Genomic DNA, 22,444 nt, shown 5'->3' with positions numbered 1-22,444 from the left:
TTGTACGAGCTCTCATTCATTGATTAGAGGCTCTTCCAAATAATAGAGGCATAGAATACGGCCTTATATCCAAGAGAATAAAAATTTGAGGGATTCTCTTCGATCCTAGAGTTTTCATTGCGATCGCTTTCGACTAATACTAATTCGTGTTTATTGACGAAAAGAACGAAGAGGGCAAGATTTCCTTTTCTCTCTCTGGATCGGAGAGGAAAAGAATGTAGTAGCAAGACTTGCTGTATACGACTACTGAATGACAAGTCATATACCCCATACCAGAGTTGCCTTTGTGGTTCGCTACGGAATGATCTATATCCTTACAGGTTTTTTCCTGGTAAGGACTTCGCTTAAAAGGTTTGTTACGACAATACCTACTCACTTCGGTATTTAACAAAGGTTTGTTTGGCTTAAATTTGCATTATTAAGAGCTTCCTTAGGCTCGAGAATAATTGTATTATATTCCTTCATTGAATGAAGTAACTGGCAACTCATGATGAATGCAGTCAGGCAGCGAGCGAGACTGCCGGGCTGTCATTCTAAGGCCAATACTGAATACAGTATCATCCGGTTCTCGGTCATGATTAGTCGATTACATCTCTCTCTCCAACGGGATCGAACCCCTCCGAAGGTTAACCGTATATCTCCCCACAATCATGGACTTAGTCTCGAATGGAGGAGATAGTTAAGCTAACACAAATATTGTCTGCCTTTTGCTAAGAAGCTTTCAATAAGAAAGATATTATAACCTTTCAATGCTGTTTACCGTAGGTAACATTATTAAAGGATTCTAAGCAGTAGAACATTATATTATATAATGCTCTCATGCTTACGAAAGCATGGCTTATTAGAATACATGCTTAGTGAGAAGATGGATGTAGTAGAGAATTCACTTTAAGACTACGGTATGGTCAAGTCTTTCGAGAAACGCACACAACCTTTTTAGAATCGGATATTGCTCAAGAGAAGATGGATGAGTGGGATGGGAAACATTCTCTTCGTGACAGAAATGGTTTCCCTGAATGGACTATACTTCGTATATAAGAGTTTTTTCCTACTAAGAACGGAATTAACATGCGAAAGGAGGTCGGGTACCATAAAGGCACAGATGTTCTGACACATAACATAAAGAGAATTAGAAAGCGCCAGCCTGGCGCAAAGCGCTAGAAGCACCAACCTGGCGCAGAAGCGCCAGCCTAGCGAAAAAATTGCGCCAGAAGCGCCAGCCTGGCGCAATGGGCCAAGAGCACCATCCAAGATATTTTCTCGTTTTAGCGAGTTATTAACCTAAGAATCCAGTAGCCTCTCGGACAGCAGGCTCGGTAACGGCAAGAATCGTTCCTGATTTCGTTACCCTTTTTATCACTTAGGCCAATTCCACGACTCTCTCATATCGCAAAGAGCATCGAGAATCTCTTTTTTCGCTCCTGTTCGCGTTAAAAAAGAGAACCTATTTGGAAAACAGACAGGGAACGTAACGATCCTTAAGAGGTTCGATGCAAGATATTTCATGTCCGTGAGAACCTTCTCGATCGACGATAATAACTGTTAACGTATGTCTAACATTTATTGGAAAGAGTTGTGAGAACCTGCGGAAAGTCTTCTTCATAGATCTCTTAGCAAGGTAGAAGACGAACAGGCTTCCTATAGAATGCTTCCTTTTCCTCGAACCAAGAGAGGTAGCAATATACGCCATCTTTATTTTATAGAAAGGGGAATATACTATAGTCTTTTTTTTCCCCTAAATATAAATATAAATATAAATTCTTTACAGAATTTAAGATAAAGGGCGTCAAAGAAAGAGAGGATAATACTTTATGCCTCATTTTGGCTTCAGAGAGGTTGAATTCACAGAGGTCACGTTCTTCTCACAGCATGTTTTTGGAAGTCTTTTCCAAGAGAGTCTGGATATTCTATCAGCATCTATTATTAAATGGACCTTAACAACCTCTCCACTCTGAGTCTGTTTCTGCATGCAGACTGACCAGAAGTGGACATAAATGAGAGGATTTTTCAAGGTAGATGACAATAGTCATGGCCTAGACATAGAATTGCTGCAGATCGTGCTAGAGGGAATGAGGAAACTGTCCTTTTCCGATACCTCTGTGAACCACATAGCGGTTTTTTCTTCCCTTTCAGAGGGAAGAATCACCTTTGTATATATCTGCTATCAAAGAACGCAGTAAAAGGCTATACTCTGTCTCTACAAAGGGACAAATGGGAATTGGAGATAGCAGAGGATTAAGATCTTCGGGATCTTATACGATATATACCTTAATATGACAAGAGTAGGATATCATGTACTTCTAATGGGATCTTTTTTGTGGCCACAGATTCCATGTTCCGACAAGATGGAACTGCTCCTCATCAAACTTCTTTGAGAAATTTTTATGAGGGAATTCTTTGTTTCTCTGGTCCTAAACGACCAAGAAGACAAGTGAATTTTTGAGCATTGGAATCTCGCATCAGATTCTATGGAGACTAGACAATGGGTTCTTGCCAGCATAGTATGTCTAGCAAAAGAACTGAAACCCCCTATTCCTGATTCAATGTTTTCAGATAGAGGTTTCGTTGTCCAGGCAGAGTACTTACGTTTTCATCTACAGTGGAATGGTTTTCAAACGTTTTGCCTACAGAGTCTTTGGTATGCGATGACGGCTCGAAATGCTTCCCAGAAGGTGTTCAGAGGGATACAATAAAGAGCTAGAAATCAGGAGTACTCCCAATTTCAGCTCGGAGTCTCCTTCGACTTCCAGGCTTCTTCCCTTCCTTCGGGCAAGGATAGGGAAGGGAAATTCTACAACGAGGACACACCCCTTCAACATGTAAGAAGAGATCTCGTGATCACGGAAGTATCAAGAAGGACCCTCCTCGGAGGAAGACTCTTATCTCTCGTACGGTTAGATATCCTATCGTCTACTGAATGTAGCTGATTACAATCACCTCCCTTACCGGAGAGACCAAAAGCTCAAAGTGAAAGAATTCTTCCACCCTTCTCCAGTCTCCTGATAAACGATTGTGGATGTTAAGGACTTTCGGACAATGTAGCGCCAATCAGGCGCCAAAATACCAGAACAGGCGTAAAGACGCCAGAGGAAGACAGTCCAAATAAACACTGTCATTGTCTGATGAGGAGAAGGAGCGTGCCTCCAGCCTGGCGCAGATGCGCTAGAGCAAATAAACGGAAAAAAGTGTCCGAGGTGGGCATCGCCAGTTTCCTAGAGACTCTTTAACAAGCTCGAAGCTCCAGCAAGTGGGGAGAAGTCAGCCAGGCGCCCAGGCGCGAGGCTCCAGGCAGGCGCAAGGCGCTAGCCAGGCGCCAGGCAAGCAACATGCGCCAAGCCAAGGCGGGAGGCGTTCAGACAGGCGCGAGGCGCCAGCCAGCGCGCGGCGCCAGCCAGGCACAAGCCAGGCTCTAGGCTTCATCCAGAAGAGATCAATTTCAAAGAAAGCCCTGGTCTTCTTTGGAACAGTGTGATCTCTAAAGCACTTCTTAAGTAACTTGATGATTCCTTCAAACAGCTGAGAATTAAAAGCGCTTGAAGTGCGAGCTTTTAACAATTCTTGTTCTTTCCATAACAATATGTCGTGAGAGACATATTAGCTGTAATTTTACGGAGATGCAACTCTGTGTTGTCTTCTCTTTGCACGAAGGAGGTCAAGTTGACCTATGAGAGATCCTTCTCTCTTGGTTACGTGTCTACGGATACATTGCTGGGATAGGGAGCCGACACTGATCCTTAACTAGTGAGTTAAAAAATTTTATTTTAACATAAGTATACTATTTTCTTTGGGTTATTTGAAATGAGTTAGGGGATAGCTCTTTTCAAATTAAGCACAAACCCTCGTGTTAGGATCAGGTGATCGGGATCGGTGTTGTGCTCCTTAATTATGCCAGTAGGCATAGGTGTTTTGTCATGTAAGTGGATAGGACCCCTTTGACAAATAACCATTAGATTCTGTCAAGTAAGTGGATAAGACCCCATTGACAGATCTACAAGAACTCTTAGCCATAGGTCACATCCTCGCTGAGGCTCTTGAGACGAAGCAGACTCCTAGCAATAGCTAGGAGGTCAACCCTTCGTCTAAAACACATAGGAACCAAGGTTTTATTTTATTTATTACCTACCAACGTATGTTGTTTACCTGTCTAATCAGTAATTAGCTGTCTCTTACCCACCGCCAAGGTGCCAATCAGCTAAGTATATATCTGACAGGGAAGTTGAATGTATGAAAATATTGTTATTGTACAATACAGGTTTCATACATACTTACCTGGCAGATATATACGATTGAATGGCCCACCCAGCCTCCCCTCAGGAGACAGGTGGAAGAGAAAAATCTGTCCTTAGAAGGTAATAGTTCCTATTCCTGCCACCCAGCGGCAGGCCGGTAGATCACCTGACCTACCTACCTGTAGCGTGTGCCGCGAAATTCGAATTTCTATCGGGGACGACGGAATCTATAGCTAAGTATATATCTGCCAGGTAAGTATGTATGAAACTTTATTGTACAATAACAATATCATTTTTATGTGGTGCGTTTTCGTAAGGTAGAGTGTTCGAGTTATGTGATTGCTTACCTGCTTCTTCTTGATAATGTGTTCTGCAGTCTGGTTTTTTAACTTTATGCTTCTTCTTAATGTTAGTTCTGGATTAGTAATCTTACTAGGTTAAGGCTTAGTCTCTCAGGAGAAGTTTGAATGAGATGAATGGCAGAGTTTCTTTCTTTACTTATGCAAAGAATTAGAGTTCCAAGTAAAACTACAACACTTATAAATCTATTGTTGGACTCTGGCAATATTTCTGCTTCTGTACCCAACGACGGCTGCCAGTCCTCTCTGACTTCTTCTGTCAATCTCAACTTGAGCCACCCTCGGTTCGAATTCGGCACCACCTCCTTAGGCAGTGTAGATCTTGGTTCTCCGCCCAACTGGATTCTTGATTTGTGGAGTGGTTTCCTTATCTTGTCCCCATCCCCTTTTAGGTGGGGTTAACATGTTAATTCCTCCTTTTCCAGGTGGAGTCAATAATTTAACATGTTAATACCTCCTCCTGGAGGCAGAGCTCCATTATCGAATGAAGCTGAGTAAGTTTGGTGCGAGGTCACAGATCAAAGATTTTATGACGGTCTTAAGATTTTAATTGCGATGGTGTTATGGTTCAACTTCCTGTGACTAAGGTTTTGTTGATCAAATTCTGGCTCACACCCCAAACTCAATTCTCTCTCTTCTCTTTTTCTCGTTATTTTCACTGTACTTTGATTATTCTCTCTGTTTTTACGCTACCCTATCTACTATTATTTCTTATAGCTATCATTACATTATAACATTCCCCCCAAAAAAGTAAAAAAAATTAAGTTGGATGAAGATTCTTTTTTTTTTTTTTTTTTTTTTTTTTTTTGCATCTGTCAAAAATGTTGCAAGTATCTGAAGCAGCAGTTGTAAAGACATGAGCTGTGCTACTAACTTCTTGTTTTCTGGTTTATCTATGATGTCTTTCATGTGATTATGACCTTTTTAAAACTTAAAATAAATGACAAGTAATGTCTGAAACAAATAGAGGACAATCAAGAGCATCATTCAACAAATCTTTAGGTACTGTGAGTGATAGTTCATATTTACATTGAATTATGATGTGATATAGTGAATCTAGAATTTCAACTTATATGTTAATGTTTTTTCAGTTTGCACAGGCAATCATGATACATGTTACTAATGGATGACAAATTTGGATGAGAAAATTAGGAGTTGATCTTTAAACTAGAGTTACTTCATCATGAACTCAGCACCTATTTACAGGTGCTTTCAGTTGTCCCAGACACTACAGCCTTTTGTCTAATAGACAGGAGACTCGGAGTAGTGCTATTTATGTGCCACTTGGATCTATAAGTTAACAACAGGTAATCCACACATTTTGTGTGTCTGCTACACTAGAAATAGCTGAGCAGAATTTCTGCAGGCTTAGCCATCCACTTTAGGGATAGTTTTTGAAGGTGTGCTGTCCCTCTTCAACAACTTCCTTTTTTTTTTTTATTGATAATGCAAGGCCCATTATTCCAGCCAGGTTTCCATCTCCTAGCATTTGCACCGGTGTTTACTGAAGTGTTATCATGTTCAAGGCAGTGCCTTTTGCATGAGCACTGTCTTTTGTTTGTTATTGAGGCTGTGTCTTGTCAGGTGCCAATGGTATTTTTGGCTTCTTCAATCACCTTTGTGAGACATGGACCACATCTATTGTGTAGTGGATGTTGTAGATGGTCTTCTCACCCAACTGTCATCTGCAAGATATATATAATGGAATTTGTTGCCTGCCTAGTTAATGCTTTTCTGCAAGAGGAGGATATAAAAGGTGAGACATGCCATTGAATGCTGCTGCTGAAGTTTTTGGATCATCTGCATTGAAATTTTCAGTCTCCACTTTTTGACAGATGGTGGGAGCTTTTGTAGTGGTCAACAAATGCCCCCTCTAGAGATGAGATCTTGGTCAAGTGATGAAAGTATGAATTATGCTTCTTGGACTGGTCCAGTTGCTAAGCCAGTAGATGTTCTTGTTATGCCAGATAACTGCTATGTGTCTTGGTTGAAGGTTGCCTGTTCTCATCTCTGCAGGATTTAATGCAGCCACTGATTATCTTGTTCTTGAGACTACAGCAATGAGATTTTTACAATGTAACCTTAATGTCAGTGGCAATTTAATTACTGGAATCTGGAATTCCAGGTATATTTTGCTAATTTTCATTGTAGTAATACAACTCATAAATGGATGGATATGTACATATATTGTGGACTGGTAGTAACATCAAGACAGCTTTTACTTCTGGGGGAGAACTTACAGTATTTTTTCATTCTCTTCATTTATGGCATCTTTAGAAATATAGAATTTTAGAGGTAGTACTAGCAACTATATATAACATATGTGGAGAGTATCATCTCCTGAGCCAGTTCACTCCTAAACATCACAAGTGTCTTATTTTACTCTGATGTAGGATTCCCTCCTCTTTATTGACATCTCACAGAAAAATGAGACTTGGATCCCTTACCTGTCTTAGTCCCCATAATCTTTCCATGATCCTGCATTGCACAAAGCATTCTGGTGCATTAACAGCTTGGAACTCTCTTCCAAATGTGAATCCTTAATTGTGTGATGGGTCATATTGAAACATCAAATTTTAATATAACCAGATTGATTTTTTCAATATGAACCCTATTGACTTGACAGCTAATATTTCAGGCTATGCAAGAAGTGAGGTAGTTACCTTAGGATTCAGGTGGAACATGTACAGTACTGCTGCTGCTCTTTTGTCTTTTTAGACAAAAAGTTGAATGTCTGTGAGTTATAAAGACAGTTGATGGCTTGCTACTGAAAAGAGTAAATTTTTATTAATCCATATTTTTTTTTATTTCAGAAGACCTGAACTTAATGTCATGCAGGCACTGTTTCCGTACATTTTTGGGTGTGAAAGAATTACAGCAACACATATTACATGTAAGTACTATGTAAAAGGATTTATTGTTTATACCGTAATCTAGATTTAAAAAAAAAATTTACTGATACAGTAAACCTTCCTGGGCCCCCTTGGGTTTGCGGGCTCACAATTTGCAGACTCAGCAATTTGTGGAATTTTCTGTGGAACCTATCTAAATTATTCGTGGGAAAACTCATCCATACTCACTTTTAGCCAATCTCCTCAGCTAGTTTTGCTGGCCTTTCCAATGTTTTTCTCTCCTGCTGCCCCAGCTTCTGCCTCTGCCTTTTATATGAGGAACCAGCCTGTAGAAAGTAACAGGCTTCCCAAGATGGTCCAGTCCTCATCTTCCAAGAAAGCCTTGAGAGATGGATGTTTGGCTCTCGGAGAGAAGAGAGCAGGGCAAGGCAGTCCTGCACTCCTCCTCCACATCTTTCGAGCAATAGGTACCAATCTTAGGCTACCAGAGAAGCTCCTTCACTGGGAGTTGCAGCCTCCTCCACGGGGGACTTCTCCTGTCTAATTGATTTGTCATGATATCCGGCCTTCACATTGGCCAAAATTATGTTCTCAGCCACTGAACTGGACCATTTTATTAAGGGCATTTTAAGTTTTTAAAGTTCTTAGCTTTTTGGACTGGACTATAGGGCCGCTGGCCCTCACAGAAGATTTGTCTGCAGACTGGCTAGGGGTTTTATCCTGCGCAGATAAAGCCATTTGTTATGGCTCCCTAGAATTGGTTTCCCTGTTCTCTGCAGGGGTGTTGAAGAAGAGAGAACTTTGGTGTTCTTTCACTTCCAAGGGCATTACACCATCTCAGAAATCTGTGCTCCTTTTTTCGCCTCTAGATTGCCCTCATCTGTTCCCGTAATCCACAGTCCAGGAGGCAGCTTTAGCTCTGCAAAAAAAATCAACACAAGATCTTCTAGTTCAATCATCCAGGTGCTTTAAGGATCCATTCTCCTTCAGTTTCATGAATGTCTTCCCTCTTCAACAGCAGCCCTTTCTATGCAGTAGAGCAATGTTTCAATCCAGACCTCGCTCCAATATCTGCATGATCCCTCCAGTCAAGAAAGCTGCTACTTGTAAATGAAAGTCATATCCTCTGTGTACCTTTAGGAGTCAGGCTTTTCCATTTTTAGGAGAAATGTGAAGCCTGGGGTATAAAGCAGAGTCTCTCTAGCCCTAAAAGGGGGCTACTCCATTCCATTTATGGAGAATTCTCCCTTAGTGTCATTGCCCATTGTATTGACAACCTACTTGGTGGGCCCAGAGAGGTTTTTTGTCCTTGCAGAGGAGGTATTGTCTCTTCTCCAACTTTTTGTGGTTCCCAAGACTTCCGGGGGTTGGAGACCAGTCCTTGATGTAAGTGCCCTGAAATTCTACTTTTAGAAAACCTATGGAAATGAGCCAATCAGTCCTGTCTTACATCTGCCATGGCAACTGGATGGTGACGATTGAAATGCAGGACGCATCCTTCCATATTTCAGTACATCGGGACTCCAGGAAGTATCTCAGGTTTGTGTTTCAGGTCAAAGCGTTTCTGTGTTGAGCTCTGCAATTTTTCACAGGCATTCTTGTCCCTTTGGCATGGAGGACCTATGGAAGGCCCTTCTAGCCCAGGAACTGGGCTTATTCATCAACATTAAGAAATCTCAAATTTTGCTGTCTCAAGTGATTCTCTATTTGGGGATGACGATAGACTCAGACTTTTCAAGCTTTTCCATCCCCCAGAAGAATTCAGTCGTACTTCCAAACAGTCCACTGATTCCTCGCTCTCCCGTCCTGCTCGCCAACAGTTGGGTGAGTCTTCTAGGAACTCTCCCATCCATCAAGAAGTTTGTCAGTCTGGGAAGACTACACATGTAGGTACTGCAATGTTTCAAGAAAGCAAGCTGGAACAGGAAGACACATCCAGACTCATTCATCTTTCCCATTACCCCGGAAATCAAGGATCTGCAATAGTGGCTTTCAGAAAGAATGCTTTTAGAAGGCAAATCTCTCCTCCCACTGAGCCCCAGCCTAGCATTGTACTTAGACATTTTGGATCTGGGTTGGGGAGCACTACTGGAAGGCAAAGCAGTTTCTGGATTTGGTCTCCACCAGAGAAGGGATCCTCATATCATCGTGAGAGAATTGTAGGGAATTCACCTGGGTCTTCAATCCTTCGCAAGAGAAATGTTCAACAAGACAGAAGTGGTTCATTCAGACAATACCACTGCTCTCTGTCTTACATAAGGAATCAAGGGGGCACTCACTCCTCCCTCTACGAGGCAATGAGGGACCTCCTCTTGTGGGCAAAGAAGAACGACCATATTAATTACAAGGTTCATTCAGGGCAAGCTGAATGTCCAGGTGGACAAGCTCACTTGTTGCAAACAGATCTTACAGAATGGACTCGCAGGTATGCACTGACCTGTGAAAATTATGGAGAAAACCTTTGATAGATCTCTTTGCGACATCGAAGAACCATTGCCTCCTTCTGTTTTGCTCTCCCGTCCTGAACCCTGGGGCATGGGCTACAGAGATCATGCTTCTGGAATGGACAATTTTAGACCTGTAAACCTTCCTGTCATTCAGCATAGTCAGGGAAGTTTTGAACAAGTTCATGACACACCACAATTCTTCAGTGACCCTGGTGGCTCCGTTCTAGCCTCAGAAGGAGTGGTTCCTGGACCTTCTAAGACTATTAATAGGGTTAGTTTTATTGGCGATCAAAGAAAGCTTGAAAGAACAGTAGTATTTCGGAGACAATAAAGCTAAGATAAGCAATGGGTTAGTTGTATTGCCAAGCCTTCTCTCCCTTTGCTAGAGAGAGGGCAGGAATTGGCTTCTATTAGATCATAACAGTAGAAAAATAGAAAGGCTGATCACTCACCTGGAGCTGTGTCCATCCAGCACATGACGGTTTGAAAACATATCCTCTGCCCGCTGTAAAAAAACTGGTATGAGAAAGGAAAAGGAGAGAGGACACACACACGCACACAGACTTTCACTTCTGCTGTACACCTTAGACCATATGGTACCTGTCCCACTAGGGGAACTAGATGAGCTACACAACTTAAGCAGCCACCAAAGGACCAAAGGAAAAATTGTTCTAGGACATATAGGCAATGTCCTTCAGGTAAAAGGAGGTGATCTTTATCTGACACAACCACACGCCTGCTCTCAGCACCAAATGTACTAGTATTGACTGATTTTTCCTGAATGTGAGGGATGGGACAATGTCCCTAACTTTGTGAGCTCTGGGTTGGAACATACTCAAGTCACCTAGGGCCTGAGGTGCAGAGCCCTTTTCAGGTAGCACTGCAGCACTAACTGGACAAAGTAGCATCTCTTCTGGTTCGATACTTACAAAGTCTTCTAGGGAGGGGATTGAGAAGGACTCGAATCTGATGTCAGGGACTGATGGATTCTGAGTCTTCTCTACGAATTCCAGGATAAATTCGAATGAAACAGATCCCCTTCCCCTCAAGTGCTTACTTAACATTATAAGAAAGACTATGGAGTTCGCCTACTCTCTTTGCCGATGCCAGGGGAAACAGAAATACAGTCTTGAGGGTCAGATCTCTCTTTGATGACTCTCATAAAGGCTTGTAAGGTGCATGAGTCAGGCTTCGAAGGATGAGAGTCACATCCCACTCAGGGGACATAAGTTTCCTGGGAGGGCAAGACTTTTCTAAGCTTCTCATGAACATGGAGATCTCCCGTAAGGAAAAAGAGATCTATGTCTTTTAGGCACAGGACAAGGCCCAGGGCAGCTCTGTAGTCCTTAATTGCTGAGATAGATGCTTTTCTAGACATAGGAAGATGAGAAAGTCTGCTACCTGCTGAACAGTAGTTCCGACCAGTGAGAAACCCCTTCCATGGCATCAACCACAGAAGATGGCCCATTTCCCTTGATAGACATCTGTAGAGGATTTCCTAAGATATCCAGATATCTCCTGACACCATTCGTTGAGAAAAGTCTCTCACTCACAGGAGACACTAGATAGTCCCCAATCATGAAGGGATAGTGACTACAAACTGGTGGAACCTCTACTGTGGGGTTGGCAAAGAGGGTGTGCCATGGAGGAATTTCTCTCTGTGCCTAAAATAGCAGTGCTAGCAGGTCTGTGTACCACTTGGCATGCAAGCATTTGGGAGCCACCAGGGTCATTGTGAGATCCATGATGATCATTACCCTTTTAATCACCTGACGAATAAGACAAAACGGAGGAAAAGCATACATGTCAGGATTGTCCCATGGGTGCTGAAAGGCGTCCTCTGCTGCAGCCCAACAGTTTGGGATGATGAGCAAAACGTCAGCAACTTCCTTTGTGCCGGGTTGCAAAAAGGTCTTCCACTTGTCATCCCCAAAGAATGAACAATCTCTCCTTGACGTCTGGGTGTAGGGACCATTTTGTCCCTATCACTTGACCCTGATAACTGAGTTTGTCTGCCACTAAATTTTTACTTTGTCTAGCGAATGATGACAAAATGAATATACATGCAAAAATGTATACATGATACAAAAGTATTTATTAATACAATAATTAATAAAAAAAATATTGTCAGCAAAGATAAAGACATTGCACAGAATACTACAAAAATGAAGTACTATATGAAGTTAATAATTCTGGGGATTTTACCTGAATGACAGTGTTCCAACATATACTGAGTAAGGCATTTAACTATTAGAGATTCAGGGCTTTGTGTATGCATGTACAAGGCTACTGGCTGAATATTTTATTTTTTGGCTTTATTTTGTTCATGAACTAAAGTGTTGGGGATTTCATTGATCACAAAATGGCATAATTATGAGTAATGGTTTGTTATATAACAAAATATTTCTACATCTGCTTTATTAATACAGATGAAGATATCAAGAAGTACGTTCAATTATCAGTTTCACATACAGTATATTAGCAAGACCATAGGTGATATCTGACACTTGATATACATATATACAGGCAGTCCCCGGGTTACGACGGGGGTTCCGTTCTTGAGACGCGTTGTAAGCCGGAACATCATCAAAAACCCTAAGAAAACCTTACTTTTAATGCTTGGGGTGCATTGAAAACTATGTAAACTGCATTCTTATTGCATTTTACATAAAAAAAAACCTTCAAATATTGATTATTTTGCATTTTTGGTGTCATATTTCATCTGCCAGATCAGCGTTGTAGGTGTCGTAACCCTGTAACATGCGTCGTAACCCTGGAAATAATTTCTGATAAATATAATTGAAAAGCGCCTTAACCTCGGAATGTCGTAAGCTGAACCTGTCGTAACCCGGGGACTGCCTTACTATCAAGAAGTATTATGTAAATTGTCTTTTTCAATATTTTTATGACCTATTTGCTAGTTCATTAGTGTATGCTTATTCTGAATGTGTACCACAAAGAATGTAAGTAACAATTATAAAGTATGTAACCTTATGTATAATAGTTGTTATATATGCTGGAATAATTCCATTTCTGAATGTGAAATATAATATCTAAGTAAATCCTGTCTGGACTCAGTCCTATGTATGAACATTCAACAATTAAGGTACCAACAGTTTTATATATATATGTACACACACACACACATATTATATATATATATATATATATATATATATATATATATATATATATATGTATATATATATATATATATATATATATAGATATATATATATATATATATATATATATCATACACATACATACTACATACATACATACATACATACAGTGGTCCCCCGTATTCACTGGGGATGTGTATCCCCCCCCCCCCCCCCCCCCCCCCGTGAATAGTTAGAACCCGCGAATGTTTGGAACCCCTATAAAAATGCTAAAAACAGCCTATTTTGTTAGTTAAAACTTAAGAAAAAACCCAGTAAAATGTTCATACTTGGTTTTTTTTTAATAGTTTTATCACAAAACAAAAAGTGCCTTTTATGATGAAATTGATAAAAAAAACCAGGAATTTGTGGATATTTCTCAGAAAAATACCGCGAATGTGCAAATTTTTTTCCGAGAATAATGCAGGGAAATGTTCCCGAGAGAAATCCGCGAATGTGTGAGTCCACAAATCCGGAGAAAGCGAATATGGGTTGTCAACTGTGTATATATATATATGTATATACCATATATGTATGTATGTATGTATACTCCATTATTTCTGTGGAAGCTCTTGATATAATTTGCTTAATTGTTCCGACACGGCATACAAACCTTCGGTCCTTTTACAATAGGAAGGTACTAGCGGCAGCTGGATAGGTCGTAAGCTTTCGAACAAGGGTTCGGTAGTTAACTGCTTGTCCGACAGGCGCGCGCGCGCGACTGGGAGGTAAACAAACCACTTTTGCTTTCGGCCTGCTGGCGTGTGGACGTGTATCATCGCTCTCTGCCCGCTTCATCGTCGTTTGCTTTCGCATGATTGTGTTTTTCTTTTTCTAATTATCTAGTGAAACTGAATTGTAAGTACAATCATTTCATTGAATTCTTTGTGAATTAAGGATCTTGGTGTCACCACGCCCTCCGATTACCCGAGTGCCGGGACTGAAGGGCGTAAGTGCGGGAATTCATTTTCCCAGAAATGATCCTCGTATTGTGTATGCTCGTGCCGAGGGCGGGAGCACTCGCTCCGAGCGTAGATTGGGTTGGAAATGTGTAGATGAAAATCGTAAGTAAGTGCTCTTTTCATTTATATTTTTTTTGACCTGTATGCCCATTGCCGAACGAATGCGCTCGGCACGGAAACTTATTTAGTATGGAAGTGGAATCGCAAGTACAGTATTCTTTTTCATTTTCAATATATTATTTTGATTGTAGCAATACTCATTTTGGATCAGTTTCCGAGCTTACCCGGAAATTGATCCTTCCCCCTTTTTATTTTGAATGAAGTGAAATCGCAAGTGCAGTTCTTTTTCATTTTCATTTTTTATTGAGATTGCATTGTTTACTGGGATCAATGTTTCTGCTATTCCCGGGAATTGATCCTTCCCCTTTTTATTGTATGAAGTGAAATCGCAAGCGCAGTAGTCTTTTCATTTTCATATATTTTTTGATTGCATCAATTCATTATGGATCAAGGTTTTCCAGAAACCTTGAATCCATAAAGGTAAGGAATTGATCCTTTCACCCTTGCGCTCGGTACCTAGGGCGCAAATGCGCTCGATCCGAGCCCTTATTCATTGTGAAGTGAATCGTATGCAAGATGCATTTTCATTTTATCCTTATTATTGATTGCATCAATATTTATTTGGTTCAAGTTCCGCTCAGTCAGGGAATTGATCCTTATGCCCTTGCATTCGGGCCGATGGCACGATTGCGTCTCGGGCTCTTATATTGTTGTTGGGTACATGGGTACTGTGGCGGGGGTGGGGTGGGGACGAGAAACCCCCCCCCGCTCAACTCCCACAGTGGCCCTTCCCTTGGGGGGGGGGGAGGTTATCGGCGTTCTTCTCCTCGCCGATCCGTCGAGCGCGGGGGAGGGCGCTCGGTGCCCGATGTACAATTGTATTAGGGGTCTTCCACTCGTTCGGAGAGGGCTCACCCCCCGCGCGAGGGGAACTTCCCCCCCACTAATCGCTACTACTGTTATTTCCGCAGGTGCTACTGCCACGAGGGTGGACCTTGGTGAGGTATGGGCGTCCTTCCATTTGCAGGGCGTGCTAGTGTCCAGGGGCTGCGGTTCTATGTCTGGGCCTACTGCGGTCACCCATGGAGTAGTGACCACGCAACCAGGTGACGACGTCCCTCCTCACCTGGTGTACTCACCTCACGTGGTAACAGTCTTGCCTACAGCCGCTGTGAAGTGCCGTTCGCCGTACCGAGAGGGGGGCGTGCCGCCGCCGCTCGTGGTTGCCGCGCTGCAGCGACCACACTTCCGCTGCCCTAGAGCTCGCACCCTGGACCTGCCGCCAGTACCAGGAGGATGTTGCTGGCTGCTGCTCCACTTCCCTGTGTTTCCGGTGCTGCCTGCCGTACCTGCGGATTCTGGGCTGACTGTCCATGCAGTTGCTGCGCTGGCTGTCCCTGTCGTTGCTGCGCTGGCTGTCCCTGCCGTTGCTGCGCCTGGCTGTCCCTACCGATGCTGTGCTGGCTGTGCCTGCTGTTTCTGAGATGCCCATACCTGCTGATGTCGTCCCTGTTCGTGGTGGTACTACCCCAGACTTTGGTCTGTCTGTACAGGTGCGTCAGGGCCCTGTGGCTTCGGCTACAGCAGCCCCGGCTCCGCCCTGGATAACAGATCTTACGTCTGTCCTGAGGAAGCTGACGAAGAAGAGGAGGAAGGGTGTCGTCGTCGTCGTCTTCATCTTCTTCATCGTCGTCGGCTGCCGCCTCTTCCCCTTCGACTTCTCCAAACACTCGGTGGGCACGGGAGGGTTCCTTCCGCTGGTCCTCCTGCTCCTTCGGGAGCGGGGGGGCCCGTCTCTTCTTCCGCAAGGAAGACGGAACTACGGGGGACCAGAGGGGTACCGGCTAACACCGGTACTTCCTCGCCTGGTGTCAGTGGTTCTGCCACTGCATCAGGTCCGTCTCGGCCTCGCGGAATCGTTCGCGGGAGGTACCGAGTGTACGGTCGCCTACAGCGACGCGCAGCCAGGAACCAGACCTCTGAGTCCGCTCAGCGTCAGGTTCACGGCACGGGGCGGAAGACTGGTGACAGCCGCTTATGCGACTCTCACCAGACGCCCAGCTCTCACTCTCGCGGCGAACAGCTGGCTACCCGGGGACGTGACGGTCCACGACCGACCACGGGCTGAGGCTGGGAAGAGGTCTCCGTTCGCCGGTGCCAGCCACGGCTGGAACCAGCGACGTGACGTGCCGTAGTGAGGACAAGCACCGGTCTCACTGTGACAGTGGAGCCTGCAGGTCGCCTGACCGTCGCTCTCACAGAAAGCGACCGGGTACGGCAACCAGCACCAGCTCTTCTGATACTCGAGATCGGGGCCGCTGTGCTCAGTCCAGCCGTTCTCCACAGGAGACGGTTCGACCAGGCCTGCAGCTCGATCGCCACCGCGGGTTGACGATCGCCTGCAGCCTCAAAGCCTGCTGGTGCTGCCAGCGAGCAATGAGGGAGCGTCAGGTCTGCCTCTCCCGTACCTTCAAACCTCCTCGGGTTACACACCGGGAGGAGCGAGGTATTGAGGAGTGATCGTGAGGGGTGCGCCCCTCATGATCCCACCACAACGCCCTACGTGCCAGGCACGGTTCTGGGACGGCCAGGACGTATGCGCAAGTGGATGGGGAAGACCGAGAGGGCTGTCGCTGTTTCCCCCTTCTTAGGAGGAAGGTTCTCGGAAATGCTCTTGTTCGAAGGGCTTAAACGGTCCCACTCTGCAAGATGCTGTGACTTCCGAGATCCAGAGGGACTTTGTCGAGGTTACGCGTGATTCGTCAGCACAATGATCTCGGGGAAGGATCACCGCTCCCACCAGCAGAGCCACGTCTCGGCTCGAGTCGTTTTTGGGGCCCGAGAGGGAACCCAAATCGACGGTGGGTCTGCCGCGATCGGAGCTTGCCGATGGGTTGAAACCAGGGTAGTCTCTCGTCTCCGGACAAGAAGGCTCTCTCAGTTCTGGACGGTCGAACAAGCTACTTCACCTCCTCTACTTGCGACAGAGGCGTTTCTACGTGTCTTCGGACACCGTATTTAAATACCCCTTCGGTCCTCCTGAGGTTTCGACCTCGACGAGGACTGGAATGAGTCGGAGCGGTATCGGCTCTCTCCTGTCAGGTGTCGATTAACCCCACCCAGACGACGTTCACAGTGGAAGGACGGCGTTCCCCCTCACCTGCTGCCGGAAGTGGGGGGGTGCCGTGGCCAGCCATTGGGCAACTTGGCAGCGCCACGGCGCCGAGACCTGGATTGTAGATGTCCTTCGGAGGGAGATCTATTAACCTTCGAATCTCGGTCACCCCTCACCTCCAACCCGGTCCAACAGCAGGCGTACGTTCCAGGGCATCGAAGGACGTAGCATTGAGACAGGAGATCAAGACCCCATGCTGAGCAAGAGCTGTAGAAATCGGCACGGATCAGTCACCGGGCTTTTACAGCCGACTCTTCCTGGTGGAAAAGTCCTACGAGAGGCTGGCGCCCGTGATAGATCTCTCTCCCTGAAACCGGTTGGTTCGCCAGACCCGGTTCACGATGGAGACGGCACGCGCAGTGCTCGACTCTATCAGGGAGAACGATTAAATGCTTTCAGTGGACTTGAAGGATGCGTATTTACAAATACCCATTCATCAGTCCTCCAGAAAGTACCTCCGCTTCATCCTCGACGGGAACAGTGTACCAGCTCAGGCCACGTTGCTTCGGTCTCTCAACCAGCCCCACAGGTGTTCACCGCGAGTGTTCACTCTGGTGTCTGCTTGGGCCCATTCGCACGGGATACGTCTGATGGGGTATCTCGACGATTGGTTAGTCCTGGCGAGCTACCGCTCGCAGTTGCTACAGGACAGGGATCGACTGCTCGAGTTCTGTCGCGATCTGGGGATCGTTCTGAAACTTCGAAAAGTCCGATCTCGCGAGCACAAGCAGAGGATGAAGTACCTGGGTGATGCGGATCGACACGGTGCAGCAGGGCGAGTCTTCCCCGCAGACTCGTGGATCAGCAGATTCAGGGAGGCAGCCAACCAGTTCCTGTCTCGGCAGGAACAGGTAGCTCAGCGATGGCAAGTCGTGATCGACACCTGTCGTCACTCGGGAAGCCAGTCCCTAACGGGCGTCTTCACCTGCGTCTCTTCAGGGAGACTGAAGGAGAGTTGGTCACAGGCGACGGATTTCCCCAAGCTTTCCATTGTCACGGACACAGGAGGTGAGGCAGGACCTAGCCGGGTGACTGGACGACAGGAACCCCTTAAGAGGAGTGCCTCTGCGCACTCTCCCCCCGGGACATTGCAGCTGCTCTCAGACGCATCGACGATGGGATGGGGCGCACACCTGGAAGAGTTGCGGACTTCAGGAGTGTGGTACGAGAACGACAAGCACCTTCACATCAATGTACTGAAACTCAAGGCAGCGTTCCTCGCTCTCCAAGAGTTTCCCAGGACACCGCTCTTGATGGGGAACACTCAGTGGTGTTGATGTACGTCAACACCACGGTGGTGGCTTACGTCAACAAACAGGGGGGGCCTAGTGTCTCTCCCGTTGTATCAGTTGACTCGGCAGGTGCACGAGTGGGCCGAGGCGCACTCAATAGAGCTGTCGGCACGCTACATTCCAGGGAAGGAAGGTAGTAGCAGACACGCTCAGCCGTCGGGATCAGGTGATAGGGACCGAATGGTCTCTACACCAGGACGTGGCGGAAAGTCTCTTCGACCTGTGGCGGCGACCAGTCGAGGATCTGTTCGCATCCGGCACAACAGGAAGCTCCAGGTGTTCTTCTCGGCCGTGCCGGATCCATGGGCAGCTGCAGAGGACGCTCTTCAACACCCGTGGGACGACCTCTTCGCCTATGTTTCCTTCCCGTTCAGCCTGATTCGCACGGTGATCAGTCGAGCACTGGTCATCCCGAATCTCAGGATGATCCTGATGGCTCCCAAATGGCCACAGGCCATTTGGTATCCGGACCTGCTGGCTCTTCTCGCAAGAGAACCGAGAGAAATTCCCCATTGGCACAACCATTCTCGCCCCCCAGCCACACGTCGAGCGGATACCCCCACCGAGCAGTCCAGTCCCTAACGTCTTCACGGCTGGCTGTTATCCACCATCTCTTGCGAACGAGAAGCTTTTTTCGTAGCGCAGCAACAGAGATGGCTGGAAACGTCCGTCAGTCCTCTGCAGCTGTGTACCAGGGGAAGTCGGCCGTCTTCTGTGGTTGGTGTCGTAGACGGGGCCTATCTCTCTCAGAGCCACTCTTCAGCAGGTAGCGGTTTTCCTCGTTTTTCTTCGCCGAGGAAGCTCCTCTAAGTTCCCACAGTCAAAGGATACAGAGCCGCCTTGACGCTCGTCCTGAAACTGACGGGATTGGACATCTCGAACTCGTTCGAGATCTCCTTGCTTAAGAGCAGCCTCCAAAGGTCTTGCCAACCCAGGGAACTCAAGACCCTCTTCTTGCTGGACCTGGCATCGGCGAAGAGAGTACGGGAACTTCATGCAGATAATGATGTGGATGAGATGCTGCTTTGTCCTGGGAGGAGCGCTACGGCGCTATCTGAAGAGAACTCGACACCTCGGGCCTGAGTGTCGACGCCTCTTCTTTAGCACGGGGTCACCAAGAAAGAAGTATCAAGAACACTCTTTCGTCCTGGCTGCGTGAGGTCTTCAGGAGGGCGTATGAGGCTGATGGTAGTGACGACATCCGTACGTCCCGTCCGAGAGCTCACGAAGTCAGAAGTATTGGCCCGTCGTTGGCGTTTCGTAAGAACTTCTCCGTGGCGCAGGTATGGAAGGCAGGGGTCTGGTACAACCAGACTACCGGCACCTTCCTTATACCTCTTGGATATTGCCCATAGGTCCTTGGATCGGTTTCCTTAGGACCCGTGGGTGCTGCTCAACACGTCGTCTAGCTAACCCAGACCCTAGCAGGCTTGAACAGCATCGAGTCCTGGTGTGACTGTATGAATAGATAGTGAATGAGAAAGTGACTGGCTTCTCTTTCTATCTTTTTCTACCCCTCTACCTGTGGTAGGAGGATACGGGTTCATTACCCTGCTGGATAAGGACGAGATGCCGGTGAGCTATATGACAGAGCCCCATCCTATCCCTTTCACTAGGGATAGGAGCAGAATATCCACCACTTCCTTCTACAAGGGGGGGAAGTGGATGCCTACAAGAGTCAAAACCATGACTTTATCTTTGCTCCTGTACAGGAACAAGTTCTTACATTGCTGGTACGAAGAGATACGCTTGCCTCTCTCTTAGTACTCGGTCCAGAGGTCTGACCATTGATCCTGCGGTGCACACCCCGATCAATCGGACAGAGGCTTGGATCCCTCCCTCGCTCTTACGACCAGGGAGGCTTCCAAGGTTGGGCGAACACCAGTCTGTTCACAAAAGACTCAGATTCCACCCACCAAGAAGTGAGTCTTCCTATTGTAAAAGGACCGAAGGTTTGTATGCCGTGTCGGAACAAATGACAATTTGTCCAAAATTGCATTTTTCCTAACTATACAAACCTGAGGTCCTTTTACACATAGCCCCACCTCATGCCACCCCTCACTCTGCAGTTTTTGCTTGGACCAAAAGCAAAAGTGATTTGTTTACCTCCCAGTCGCGCGCGGCGCCTGCCTCGGACAAGCAGTTAACTACCGAACCACCCCTTGTTCGAAAGCTTACGACCTATCCAGCTGCCGCTAGTACCTTCCTATTGTAAAAGGACCTCAGGTTTGTATAGTTAGGAAAAATGCAATTTTGGACAAATTGTCATATTTTGTTACTTTTAGGAGCATCCAGCTGAAGTGAGGAAAGGGACCAGAAAAAAGAAAAGTAAAGGTGTCACTAGTCTTCCTACCCAGCCTGGGTTGCTCTTTGGTCACCGAGAATCTCGCTTATCAGTACAGGTACAGGGAGATGTTTCAGTATCTTATAATTTAAACAATCTTGTATAAATTTGTTTTTGATCAGTGGTAGGCAAATGTTGAAAATTAGTTTGTTCAAATGCTGTATTTATTATTTTCATCTAAACTCAAATTAAGTAGTCTACCCTTATGCTCTTAAGCTAGGTTTTTCTGATTATTTTTTGAAGTATCAAAGATATCCACTTTTGGAAATTAACATTTCATACAAATAACTTACCAGGTAATTACTAAACTAACAATAAACGGCATCCTAAATTCAGTATTCACGGTAATGCGACTGTTGCCAACAGGGGGTGGGTGACAGGCCCTGTCCACAGCAACAGGTACATGGAAGCAACAGGAGCCGTACAGTGACATTCTATTTTATGCCGCACAACTGACAACATGTCGATCTCTGCCCTCCTGGTTTCCTGATTTGCTGGTTGTTCTATTTAGGTTTGTTTTTACAATTAGCTTATTTTCCTTTTAGTTTGGCTGTGTCTGATTCTAGTACTTTCATTCTTCACTATCGTAGCAAGGACCATATGACTAGACTAGACTAGACTAAGCTTTGCTACGATGCACATACCATGTGCACTAAGTGTAGGGGGACATATGTTCGAGTGTAGGGGACAGGTATGTTCGAGGGAGGTTAAGTGTTCTGAATGCAAGGATTGGGATGATAGCAGATGGAAGATGCTCGAGTCTCATCATAATAAACTTGAGAAGAATAAGGTTAGGAAGGTGGCCGCTTGTGCTGTAAGTAGGGCCTCTTTGAGTAAAGATTCTTCTCCTAGCCTAAGACAGACTCCTGTCTGGCTCTTCCTTCTACCCTTGGACATTGTCTCTCTCCTATCCTCAGTCCTCCTTCTATTCCTCCACATACTCCTGTGCTCAGCTCCCTTGCTTCTGACCCTGATGCCATTGCCGGTCTTGAGTCAAGATTAATTCTAAGTTTGATAAGAAGATTAATTTAGTTGTAAGTACAGTGATTGAGATAGGGGCATCTCTTCATGTCCTTATGGATAAAATTGAGTTTCTTGTGATAAAGTGTCTGATGGCAAAGTGTCAAGTGATGTGTTAGTGGAGGAGGTGGCTTCTCATCCCATTGGCGCTCTTAGACAAAGGTCACTCTCCTTCTCCCCAATCAATGCACCTGGGAGAAGACATACCGAAGGTCCAAGTGAGGTGGGGTTTGCCCACGGTGATTTTTGGCACTTATCAGCGCCAATAGCCTGATTTTGGCGCAGATAACTGGTTGATGGCACCTCTGTTAGTTAAGTATTGGGGCCAACACTGTATTTCTGGGCCTAACCTGTGTCGCTCCGTGAAATAGTTCCTATAGCACTCATTTCTAAGGTATAAATATTGCTAAATATACAAGAGAAAAAAGCTATATGGTTATGCCAGAGTTTCCTGGCTCGCTCACCCTTATTTAAGGGTGTCGGTATGGAAACTGGGGCGTGTGAGACCACTATCAGAGAGGTCCCCTGCCATTTAGTCTT

General features: G+C 45.5%; 1 protein-coding gene across 1 annotated transcript in view; it reads left to right on the top strand.

The window, feature by feature from the left end:
- LOC135214904 (zinc finger protein 235-like) overlaps nucleotides 1-22,444 on the top strand; it is a 118,972-nt gene that overhangs the window by 23,779 nt on the left and 72,749 nt on the right. The window contains exons 6-7 of the mRNA XM_064249357.1: nucleotides 7,402-7,481; nucleotides 20,826-20,942. Coding sequence (XP_064105427.1) covers nucleotides 7,402-7,481; nucleotides 20,826-20,942 — 197 coding nt within the window. The remainder of the gene's footprint in view (nucleotides 1-7,401; nucleotides 7,482-20,825; nucleotides 20,943-22,444) is intronic.

The sequence above is a fragment of the Macrobrachium nipponense genome, chromosome 46 (genome assembly GCF_015104395.2).
Source record: "Macrobrachium nipponense isolate FS-2020 chromosome 46, ASM1510439v2, whole genome shotgun sequence".
Lineage (NCBI taxonomy): Eukaryota > Metazoa > Arthropoda > Malacostraca > Decapoda > Palaemonidae > Macrobrachium > Macrobrachium nipponense.
This window is presented reverse-complemented; position numbering and strand designations above follow the sequence as displayed.